This window comes from Cryptotermes secundus, unplaced genomic scaffold, assembly GCF_002891405.2.
Source record: "Cryptotermes secundus unplaced genomic scaffold, Csec_1.0 scaffold367, whole genome shotgun sequence".
Lineage (NCBI taxonomy): Eukaryota > Metazoa > Arthropoda > Insecta > Blattodea > Kalotermitidae > Cryptotermes > Cryptotermes secundus.
The window spans coordinates 107697-121011 of NW_019731266.1; the positions used below are offsets into that span (position 1 = coordinate 107697).

At 41.7% G+C, this 13315-nt stretch overlaps 1 protein-coding gene across 3 annotated transcripts in view; it reads right to left on the reverse strand.

Moving 5' to 3' along the window:
• The window catches only part of LOC111866765 (membralin), a 150666-nt gene that overhangs the window by 25918 nt on the left and 111433 nt on the right, over positions 1 to 13315 (reverse strand). For all 3 annotated transcript variants that reach the window (XM_023856010.2, XM_023856008.2, XM_023856009.2), the window contains one exon: positions 2623 to 2722. In XM_023856010.2, coding sequence (XP_023711778.1) covers positions 2623 to 2722 — 100 coding nt within the window. The remainder of the gene's footprint in view (positions 1 to 2622; positions 2723 to 13315) is intronic.

The window sequence follows — 13315 nt, forward strand, 5'->3', positions numbered from 1 at the left end:
AAAAAAAAAAAGAAACGTTTCTCTAGTGAGGCGAAATATGGTATAATATAAGAATTAATCTTACCAACAAGAACTTAACACGGGAAAACTGAGATGTCGACATGATTTCACTTCAAAAGAAAATACTGTGGGGTATATAGACTCGTTGCTAAGCAGTGACTTTGTAAACAGAGGTCTTTCTGGGCAACGGCTCGGTAAACATGTTTCCGTTGCTAGGTAGCAGATTCTTAATAATGCAACAGTTGAACACAAAATAGAAGAACTGTGTTTTCTAAACGGTCCGTGCCGACATGTTAGTTATAAGCAAACGACAAAGTTAGTTGAGTTCAGAGTAGAGTTGTGAGCGGGAAGCTGTGAAGATAGGACCTGAAGGCTGAAGAATCTACACTGTTAGGAACCGTTACCAGGGAACGGCTGCTGAAGATACAGGATAAAAAAGGTTTAGCGGATGTTGTGGGAATTTGTGAATTGTGGAGATCAGCAGTGGCGCCGTGTAGTTCCGAGTCGTGTGTACAAGTGGCCAATAAATCGATTCACCAACTTAACCCCGTCCACAGTAAGCACTGATACTCACATTCATGACAACTGTGCACACAGATCAGTCTGATCAAACGGTCTTCGGCTGCTTGAGTCTACATTCACGGTCTCGAATCGTACTCTGTGTATGGATGTGATGCCATCATGTATGTGATGTGTAGTTACAGGTTTTCCAACGGCCGGGTTCCAATGCCTGAACAATGATTTTGTTTCGGAATTAATTCGGAATTTTAACTAGCCAGAGGTCATAATCAGAGTTAACTTTACTCCGTGGTCTGTAGTCTGCAAGCGAACTATACCGACCGAGCAACCGCCGCTTGTCGGCGAAGTTAGTGCCAACTTTTACGTATAGAGGGTGTCGCGTGGTAAGCGCAACGGATCACAACGACCGTTACATAATCAGAGTTACCAGCAGAAAATGATGACATTCAAGACATAAGTTATGAGTATTAATTATAATTACAAACAGTTACAAAAGGCCGGTTTAGAACTCCGGCTACGCATGTAAAGGGTGAAAATCCAGGTCGACTACTTCAAGGAAGCAGAACGCTTCATGACATAACAAACATAAGAGAATTTTTCTTTCGCTTAGATCACTGCGTGTATAACAAGTTTGGCAGTCGAGCAATAAACTTCCTGTGAACCAGAGTACGCATCTCAGCTTCCGTGACAATTGCACATGTGTACATTTGCAAGAAATAGCCTGAGAAAGCAAGAAAACAACAGTTTACAACCATTAACTGAGTGCCAAGATCCTTATAAACAGGAAGAGTTCGTATATGCGTTAAGAATGTTATAAGAACTACATGGCACGAGACAATGAACAGTAAAAGAAAACATTAGGAAGAGAACATCCCTACAATTTTATGACATAACGGTAGCCTTTGCACTGTTATGAGATGAAACTTGGATGTTAATACTAGAGACGGGAGAAGACTTCATGAAGAAACGGAAACTCTTTAGCAGTGCTAAAGGGTGTACAAAATTATATAAAACTAAGGAATTAAATATAATGAAGAAATGAAGTGAAGACGGGAAGTGGTAAATATAAGTTTAAGAAACAGCGCATGTATTTCCAATTACAGAGCGGCAGACGAGTGTACAGGTGTTTCACTACAGCCCAGATGCCGGAGTACTGTAGCGGCATCTTAATAAAACTATGATTAGGTCAGAGATGAAGTGTACATAATCAGTAAGCTCGTCATAATGACGACGGGAAAAAAATCGGTACCAAAAGGGCATATGCTTATTTAAAAATCCGCACAAAATTAACCAACTGTAGTTCGGAAGTAGAAAATTATTAAATTACGTGTGTTACATAAAAATTTTGTACTTTCTAGTGAAATGTTTAGTGACAAGAGGTTGGAGAAAACTGTATAATGAGGAGCTTTATAACTTGTACTCTTCTCCAAGTATAATTAGACTGATCAAGTCAAGGAGGATGAGGTTGGTAGGGCATGTAGCACGAATGGGCGAGACGTGGAATGCATATAGGATTCTGGTGTGAAAGCCAGAAGGAGAGAGACCACTGGGAAGACCAAGGTGTAGGTGGGTGGACAATATTAAAAGGGATGTTTGAGAGACAGGATGGGATGGTATGGATTGGATTAATTTGGCTCCGGATAGGAACCAGTCGAGGGCTCTTGTGAACGCGGTAATGAACCTTCGGGTTCCATAAAATGCTGGGAAATTCTTGGGTAACTGCAGATTTGGCTTCTCCTCAAGAAGGGCTCAGCTCCATTAGTAAGTAAGTGAAATGTTTAGGTTCCTGAATTTTTATGTGACTTATAAATTAAGTTCACGTTTTATTTTACCCTTGATGGTAATGACTGTGGAAAGGTTAGCACACCAGGGACACATGCGGTAAGAATACGACTACTCAGTCGTTCCCAAACCCATGCAAAACTGTTTTAAAAAAAGCTTCAATGGCAAATCGAGAAATCTCTGAGACATTCGTGGATTCGCAATCCCACTAATATAACCTGCTTTCAAATGCAGTCTCAAATCTGACAGGCAAAGCTCATTCTCGGTTATAGCACCGTGCGTAACATAACGATACATGATGGACACTCAGCGGTTTCTTACCTGTGTGAAGAGCCATGACGTGACGAGGGCCAGACCGCTGTACTGACCATTGAAGCGGTAATGATACGCATAGAACGAGAAGTGATACAGGTAGAAGAACCTGCAACAAGAAACCCAATCATTCCTTCATTGAAAATCACGTTATTAACAACATTGTTCAAAGTAGTGAAGCTATAATCACTTATCAGAGAAGCAGAGGAAATGTTACCTGCTACCTCTACACGTCTCGTCCAGACAAACATAACTGAAAATTAAATTAATGACGCTGTCAGAAATAACTTGAACAGCTCGACCAACAACTTGCAACGGCTCGGTAAAAAAGTTACCACGGCAACAAATATATAATAATGATATACTTGTTGGTGGCGTCGTTTTCTATGCTGTCCGTGTCTCATCAAAAGAAAGACGATTACTTCTTCCCAAAAGTTCCTTCTTCAAGTGCATGTTACGCAGTGTTACGCTAAGAGCGAAGGATGAAGTAGAAAAAATGTGGAAGTAAGAAGTTGTTACATGCTTCAAGGTGCTAACCCAGTACTGTCTAGAGGATCCGGCTCATTGACGGGACGGGATTCGAACACGGGTCCACCTCAATATGATGGAATGCTAAAGCACTTTACACCGACGTTTGACAGAACTTTCCGCAGAAAAGTGTGGTGCATAAAACTGCGGAAATATGTGGCTGGGCCTTCAGTTTCAGCCGGGAAGCATCAAATATCACTTCCCTGTGTAAGGAGATATCATCTTCAGGTAATATCGTTATCACAAGTTTTTAAACCTCCTGTAGGCTATTTTATTGCGTGAGCTTCAGAGCTCCCGTCAGCTCAATCAGAAAGCCTCTGAAATTAGATTTTGATGAGGACATAGTTAAAAAAATAATGTTTGAATCAATGAGTTAAGTCCGCCCAAGGATGATACTGTAACAGATTTGATCAACGCGTTGCCAAGCAAGTTCTGTAAACACGGTCCAATACGCAACAATAGTGGCTGTGTTTTCTGTAAATCCGGCCGATGCGCCAGTAGACTGGCTGGATAGTGATCACGTGATATGTGTTTCCTATGATGCATATCCGTTCCGCGTTTATATAACGAGAGTCGTGCGCTGTAAGTTCAGAGCGAATTGGAACTAGGAGTACAGAAGAACTAGAAGTCGATCTGTGAAGACTTAAACGTCTGATCAGAAAACTTCATTTATGTGTAATATTTGGAGTGTGTAATTCAGCGAGACTTCTAGAGTTTCCATGTTATAAGTATGTGAGGACTAGTGCAGATAGACTCGGAAGATTAGTGTGGTGTGATTGAAAATTGTGTAAATCAGCAATAGTGTTATAATTATTTGTAGTTATGACTTTTTTGAGTACCCAATGAATCCAATTACCAATTCAAACCCGCGTCCTTGTCATTGTGACATGTGACATGTGACAATATTTAGCAAGTTTGTCGAAAGGTACAGAATAAAAATCAGGTTTTATGAAGGGCATTCATAGTCTTGTAGTGTAGCAACCTGCCTGTAGCACTTATAAACAAGAATGGAGAACTTTCTCCATCATACAAACAAATGTTTTTATTATTTCACTCACATGTTTTGGTCCAGACGGGCCATATGTGAGAAATATACAAATGATTACGGAAGTATATAAAATTGCAATGCTACTATAAATTTGAGTAACTTCTGTGGGGATAACAGTATTCCTGCCGAGGTTCGAACGGGGGATCTTCCGAATGCAAATGAAGAGTCACAGTTTCAGATAACTTAATTGGTTATATGAAGAGCTTCGACTCCCAAACCAAAGAACTAACTCGATGGGACAAGGTGTTCCATGATAAAATTGACAGTAAAGAAATTCTTTGATGCTAGGCAAGGAAAATGTTTTACCGTGTTCGCTAACTCCCACCTTAAAGAGACTGCTGACCAAACTGATTTCTACTCACATACTCAGAGCTCATTTCTTTAACAGACATTTTAATATTATCTTCCAGCTACCTTGGTCAACCAATTTCTCTTTCTCTAATTCTGAATGCATACTTAAGTTATCGCATAAATGCTGTATGAACTGTATGGGTGAAAATGATATATTACAAAGCTCTTCATATATTTTGTGTAGTTCTTTGTAATTTCATCTCTCCCAAGTAGAAACATCAGGAGATTCGTTCTCCCTCAGCGAGCAGCCAAGAAAGAACATATTTAATTTATTTCGTATGTTAACGTCCTGTCAGCATCGAGAATACAACGTCGGATTATAGAATGAATAATAAAAATGTCTCCATACTTGACGTTACAAAGGAATTTCTGTGTACGTGCTACACGCTCAGCTCATTTGGCCCGCCTTGCATTGTTCACACAGCAATATCGCCCTGAAAACCTAAAACCTCTAAACACATACGGACAATGTAGTCCGTTGAAAGCCAAACGACGTTTCGGTAAAACACATCAATTCCATCATCAGGGTCGAAGAATAAGCCATGCAAGAAACCAGCATGAAAACAAGTGGCGAGCTTGGCTTATCTTCAACCGTGAAGATGGAAGCGACATTTTCGTCCCAAACATCGGTTGACTTTTAACGGACAATATCTCATAAGATACATTTCTTCAGACAGACATTTTTTGGAACACCCGGTACAATATGTAACGCGGGACTCAAACCCATGCCATCACGCTCTTAAAGATACTTTGATATAATGTCTCCTAATGCCCAGGAGATGAAAGAGGGTCCGCTACGTAACAGGATAACTCGGTATATAGAAGGAAGAAACTCCTTATTGTTGGGCCAAGTAAAATGGATGCTGACACGGGACTGCGACAAAGGAAGAATGTCTCAGTTAAGTCCAACTGCTACCGGACTGCACACAGAGAATTAATCCGCCGCCATACATTACGTTCTCAGCCTGCATCAAGTGCTCTTAACGCGGCGCAAAAGGAAAAGTTTCCTACGCCCACTAAATTACAGATTCACTTACTTCGTTTTCTTATTTCTTTTTTTATCCCTACGAATCCGGAATTTCGTAACCAGCAAACAACACCTTCTAAGAAACGCTGAACATCCCCCCCCCCACAAGGCTTTCATCCTACAGTATGGTGCTTCAACATACAAAGGCTGCGAAGAATGGAGAAAATAAAAAACACACACACATTATCCCACCCTGAGATTCTTAGGTCTTTGTGACCAAGTCGTCTGAATCTTAAATTCGATAATCCTACAGAGATAATCAAAGCTTTCGTATCTAGTTCTTATGTGCAACGAAGCGTGTGTAATGCTATATGAGTAGCGTATCCGATCAGGTACCAGAACCCCTTGTCTTGTGCATGCATGCTGTAATATATCGCATTCCGAACAGAGAGGTGTGTTGTATTTGACCTCTCGTACCTACACACACCACTAGAACACATATCCATATCAGCAATTTTTATACAAACTTCAATCACAGGCAAAAATTTAATATTTAAACGAATATCAAGCCATGAATTTCATATACATAACAAACAGGCCTATAAGACGTTCCAAAAAAAATATGACGCTTGCTTTCCTGCATATGATTTGGTGTATAGGGTGAGAGAATAATTAATAAGAAGTTCTGGGAAGAACTAATCGCCTCCTTTCCTTTGATACGATACGGACGACATAGAAAATGACGCGTCCAATAAGAGCAGTCTTTTCTGGTTCTACTATTCCGGCTTTCAGGAATCAGGCAGGATATACAAACACACAAACAGCAAGTCTCCTTTTATTTTTCGAAATAAGAAAAGTAGGCTAAAAATTGGATATATGTCATTTGAGGTTCTCATGGATATGACGCCGTGTAGTTACTGGATACGTATCAACGTTTCAAAGGAACCTCCTCCCTCAAAGTTCAGGATACAGGAATGGCCGACCCTGAATAAGGAGGCAGGTTTCACCAAAACACTAATACGTATCTACCAAACTATACGGCGCCACAATACACACGACCGTAATAATGTTCATCCCGTTGGGAACCTCAAATTTCATGAAATAACAGTTGTTTATTCTGAGAATCATACGAAACTTACACATTCAGTGTCGCCAAAGTGCAGAAATGTGAAGGTTACACAACTCACTCCATGGCTCTCAGCGCTGCTTGAGAAGCGCCAGTTGCGCAGGTACTCAAGAATTCTCCGACACTTTATGTAACCCGAAGGTTCATTACCGTGTTCACAAGAGCCGAGTCAGATCAATTCAGTCCATACCACCCCATCCCATCTCTCGAAGAACCATTTTGGTATTACCCTCCAACCTACGTCTAGGTCTTTCTAATGGTCTCTTTCCTTCTAACTTCCCCACCAAAATCCTACACGCATTCCTGTTCTGCCCATGCGTGTTACATGCCCTACAAACCTCATCCTCCTTGACTTGATCATTCTAACTATACTTGGAGAAGAGTACAATTTATGAAGATCCTCGTTATGTAGTTTTCTCCAACCTCATGTCACTTCATCTCTCTTCGGTCCGCTCTGTGAATGTTGCAGAAGGCGGCATAAATAAAGACTACACGAATATATTAAGAAACTATGGCGATCGGCATATAGACCGTACTTCAAGCAATATGAGTGCAGGGATCTACAGCAACATACTGCACACGGACAAGACCCGAGCTTCGTAGCACTGAATTCCCAACAGGCGCTTCGCTGTTCTGCGGTCTGTCACAGCGCCGGGGGAACAGCGAACCTTTCCCATCGCCTGACGGCACTCTGTCCACTTACGTTTCAGACAACCATATTCTTCTGACAGCCAACACAGGCACGAAAACAGTTTCATTCCAAGGTACAAGCGTACACGGTCCACATCTCAAGCAATATTTCAGCGGCTTCTGCATGCCCACAGCGAGCATCGCCAACGCAAGTGTATGTAGTCATCACATTCCGGAGGTCGAAGTTAGTTCCGCTGAAAGACTCATTATATGGACACTGTTCAATGCTTTACAGATTAATATTCTGGGAGGTCATAGTATCGGTCATTCTAAGCAAAAAGGTACATGCCCTGGGGTCGACTCAGCCTCTAACAGAAATGAATACCAGGAATCTTCCGAGGGTAAAGGGCGGCTGGCGCGTAAGGCTGAAAACCTCGCCGCTATCTGTGAGCCGACTGCCTGGAAAATGTGGGAGCCTCGACGTCTCACAACCCTATGGGACTCCACGGCCTATTACAGGGATATCTTTACCTTTACCTCTTTTTTATTGCTAATGGGGTGGGACTAAGTCCCTTGTATAGCGGCCACTTCTGGCCTATTGTACCAGCCCCAGATGATAGGTGAGGGTAATTGTGGAGCAATTGATGGAATGAAGATTGGCAGGAGAAACCGAAGTACTCGGAGAAAACCTGCCCCAGCGTCACTTTGTTCACCACAAATCCCACTTGAACAGACCCGGGATCGAACCCGGGCCGCCAGCGTCTAACCGCTTGAGCTATGGCGCGGCCACTTTTACCTCTTAATGTTAACTCTGACATTATATGGAGGTGAGTGGTCGGCTTCTGGTCCGGGGACGCACTACGTCCTGGTTCCTTTATCGAAAAAAAGTATCAATTTTCTGGGATCCGTGAATATTTTTAGGGAATTGCTGACAGTGCGACCCCCAAATAGAGTTACAATTAAATTAATCATTTTTGTGAAATTCTGTAGTATATTTACGTCATCATACGTCTCTTGGACATGATATCAAACTCCCATCTTCAATGATTCTGTCATGGTTGTCATGACGTATAAGGACATAGTGAATATCAAGAACACTACTGCGGCATGTGGGCTCGTTGTTAGGCAACGACAGCGAAATAAACAGCTATGAAACAGTGCTATGTAAGGGCTCTCTACACAACGGCCGTTGCTAGGTAATAGCCGCAACAGATGCATGCAACAACAAAACTGTTGAAAGCGGTGTTTTCTGTGCGACCCGCGTCAACGCTATATAAAAAGGGCCTTAGGCGCCGCTTTTCCATACATCATTTCCAATTCATAATTCACGAATCATCCACCCAATGATGTACATAATCCGAGTTACTGGAAACATCGTTAAATAAACAACATATATACTATATAATTGGCCGGTCACGGTAGCCGAGCGGTCTACGGCATGTACTGTCTTCGCTCGCTTGGAAACCCGGATCGTGGGTTCGAATCCCACTCAGGGCATGGATGTTTAGTTTGTGTGTGTGCGTTTTTCTGTGCTTGTGTACAGGTAGAGGCCTTGCGACGAGCTGATCACCCGCCCAAGGAGTTCTACCGAATGTGTAAGATCTAGAAAAACCGAAGTGAACGGAGAAGTTCATGGAGGTAGGCCTAGGCCCACTGGGGCTGTAGTGCCAAGGAAAAAAAATACTATATAATTACAGACATGTGAGTCCAATTTTAAATGATTACATAATCTTCCTAACTTCATGAAGCTGAGCCCTTCTTGAGAAGCCGTCAGTTGTGCTGCTACTCCAGAACTTCCCAACAATTTATGGAACCCCAAGATTCATTACGGTGTTCACAAGAGCCCTCCACTGGTCCCAATCCTGAGCCAGCTCAATCCAGTCCATACCACCCCATCCTATCTAAGAACAATTTTAATATTATCCATTGCCTATTTCGGAATTGTCATGAGCGAACCTGTCCTATATATATGGGCCACAATGACTTGTATCAAAAAAACACAAAATAAAATATGAAAAGTGCCATCTTATCGGTTGTAACGCCAAGCAATTCGGTAGATTGTCACCAAACTTTCGACGGGGCGTATTGCCTCCATCTTCAGTGTCGAGGGATACGCGAAACAAGAAACCAACAAGAAATACGCTTCAAACAACACTTTCGAAACAGCAAACAGTTTATGTAAGCCACAGTTTCTGAGCAGCGGGTAATGGTTACACAGATATAGTGGCCGGTGGGAGGAAATGGAGGTCAGCACAGTGCGGCCGGCCACTGAACGACACTGATGCTGCTAATTAACGTGATCGACTTTCATGAAGGCCACACAATACGCTGCATCCAATATTAGCATTTAAACTAGAAATGGTTTAATCAACCGAACAATCAGCAATATGAGGGCAATGTTATTTAAACGTCAACAATTATCTGTACTAAAGCATATTAACCACCAAATTAAACTTTTATCACAATGCGATCCCAAATTCTTAGTGAAATTTGCCGCATTTCAGGCAAATTTCATGATTAATATAACTGAAACAATTTAATATGCATAACACTAGACTATTTTAGAGCTATTCCAAACCTACGGACAGCGAAACCGAGCCTGAAATGAATCAGTTCCTACCTCACAGAAACATTCTCTCTCAATTAAAAAGGGTAAACCAGTTAATGTTGCTTAAGCAAATAATTATTGTTTTTCAAATAATCATATGAAACACATAAATGGATGCAGGATTTCAGGTTCGCACAGCGGTAGTTATGAAGAATATATTCTGGGATATACCGCCGTGTAGTCCGCTGAAAGCCAACCAACGTTTCGGAGACACATATCGCCTCCACCTTCAGGGTCGAAGAATAAGCTAAGCATAAACCATCATAATGTTGTATTTTGGCGTCCTGTTGCACTGATTTTCATCCATGATATGTATACAGTGGCCGTCTTGTAGTGCACTCAATTTCACCTGTTACTTCACGACGTTTCGGCAACATAGTGCCATCATCAGCTGCCCTAATTACGCTAATCTATTTCATTGCTTGCCTTTATAAAATTATTTAAAAAGTGCGTATTTGTCAACTATAATNATAATTTTATAAAGGCAAGCAATGAAATAGATTAGCGTAATTAGGGCACCTGATGATGGCACTATGTTGCCGAAACATGTCGTGAAGTAACAGGTGAAATTGAGTGCACTACAAGACGGCAACTGTATACATATCATGGATAAACCATCATGTTCCTCCGAAAAGTCAGTTGACTTGATGTTGAGGGAAGACAAAAAAATTATCGTCAAAGGAACATGACACTAAAACGTCTACGAACAGGGATCATAAAAACCCGTCCAACGGTAGATATGTGGCTCCGCTTTTAGATTTACAATTTATAAAAACAATTTAACTTACAATCATGCTACATCAGTCTTACAGACGCTTCGGTGGCTCAATTAAACTTTGCAACATGACAAAACAATGGCAAGATAATTCCTCGTATTCAGGAATCCAATACGTACGTTTGAATGCCGCACGGTTTAAACTAATTGACCAACATTTGTGCGATCTTGCTCCCGTCTTGCAAGGTGTGACAAGAGCCTTGATTGGTAGGAACCACAGCTCCAACTTGACACTCACTAGTCACTCCGGTGGCGGTCGAAGGGGAAATCGGACTGTCACGACGGTCAGACCACAAATCCTGTATCTAGTGAATAATTCCTTCAAACTTGAGCGTTAATTAGATCTGCTCATGCTTCATTCATGTGATAGTTACACACAAGTTGTTTGTGTCGCCCTTGGACTCAATTATGCCAATTATATCAAGGAACTTTGTTATATCCACAGAACTCTCCACAGAATCCTAATGGTATGTTTCGTAAGTCCACTGCTATATTCTACAAGTACATTCACGGCCTAGCGGAAACATAAATGGCCGTCCATGCCGTTACTTCATTATTCATGTTACTGAACCTCACGCAAACTGCATCAAGCATATATTTGATTTGATGTGGTTTATTCTATTATGCTGTCAGCAACTCCGACTACAGAATGTCTAAAAAAATTATACAATTTCATTTATTTATATTTTAAAAATGAAGATCGCAATGGAGAAACATTAACGAATAAGACCAGTAGTCTGCTGCAACGTGACTATTGCATCTCCTTGGGTGGAAGTAAGTTTCAACGTTTACATCTCTTGCCCTTCCGCAGTCACAATAAAATAATCTTCACAGTCCCGGAGGGTGGAAGGGGAGAGGAGAACATGGAGGGAAAGTCAGTAGTACAGGATATTCACCAAAAGCCAAGACTTCACGGAAGAAAGTGTTCCAGAAGTTCTAACATCTGCAAGATGAAGCTAAAAATAAGAGCGAGACAAATTCATGTCTTAAACCGAGGACCAAAACAGTGGAGTTGAGAGTAACTCTATGGAAACTAGTCCTTACTAACAAGCCAGCAGTTGCTAAGCCACTCAAGAAATTCCAAGCATTTTACGGAACCCGAAGGCTCACTGCCGCGTTCACAAGAGTCCTCCACTGGTCCCTATCCTGAGTCAAATCGATCCAGTCCACACTTTCCTATCCCATTTAAGGTCCATTTTAATAATATCCTCCCATTTACGTCTGTGTCTTCTTGGTGTTACCTTTCGTTCCCGTTTTCCGACCAAACCCGTAAGAATGGAAGAAACCGAAAACATATTTTACCTGCCTATTAATGAAATAACAAGGCGAACTGTTAGGAAATTTATAGCGCTGGAAATAGCTTAAAATTTATTCACAAGAAGCAGGAATTGACGTTGCCCCGCCGGTTACTATGAAGAGTGCGAGTTTCTGAGAGCCTGAGGGTTCAGAGGAACATATCGCCTCCATCTTAGACTCTGAAGATGGAGGCGATATATCCATCCGAAACGTCGGGATCTCTCCGACCTACACGGTGTTAAAACCAAGAAGACCTCAACCTTCATATTCACAAGAATTTTATTTTCTAAAACAAAACCAGCAGAGAAAATATAACGCAACTAAAGTTTCTATTCTTACACTCATTCTCCATATCGAGTAAGCAAATTGCCGAGTTCTTAATACTACCTATAGGGCGATTAAATAGCTCAAACACCATTCTAAAGGTTACGTGACTAAATACAGAGTGTCCGAAGAGGAAAGCACAATATTCTGAGAGGTCACAGTATCGGCCATGCTAAACAAAAATGTGTATATGTACACGTGTCCTATTCCGAACGGTTTCAGAGATAGAGCCATTTCATTGTACAGTTCCAAAACTGTTGATAAGAAAGAGATATTACGTACTGTTTCTAATACAGGTATTTATTGTTCAAGTGACAATGTTGGTATAGTTTTTTTTTTCATGGGCGCAACAGCCCTCATTTGGGCTTAGGCCTACCTCCATGAAACTCTCCGTTTCATTTTGGTTTACTAGATCTTAGACATACGGTAGGACTCCTTGGGCGGGTGATCAGCTCGTCGCAAGGCCTCTACCTGTACACAAACACAGAAAAACGCACACACACAAACTAAACATCCATGCCCTGAGTGGGATTCGAACTCACGATCCCGGCTTCCGAATACAGTGCATGCCTTAGACCGCTGGGCTACCGTGACCGGCGTTGGTAGTTTACCTAGTATAATACATTTCAGAAAATTCCACCGTCAGCATCAGTGCACTTTGCAACTCGTCTGAGGACATGGCGTGTTGCTCGTCTGTACAGTGTACAGTGTACTGTGCAGTGAAATAGCTCTATCTCGGTGCAACTCGTGTGAGGACATGGCGTGCTGCTAGTCTGTACATCGCACAGTGTACTGTACAGTGAAGTATAGCTGTATCTCGGAAACCGTTCGGAATAGGACACATGTACTTATACACTTATATACAGGGACATCCTGTATACGAGCCCAAGGAAAAAGACAGTTTCAACTCATATCCCTCAAATGGATAATCTGTTATCGCTTCACTAACATACGGACTTCCGGTAACACACCTGTCGACACCCAAGACATATACCAGCATCAGATTTAAGGAACAATAACCAACGCCATAATTCGCGCATAGCGGGAGG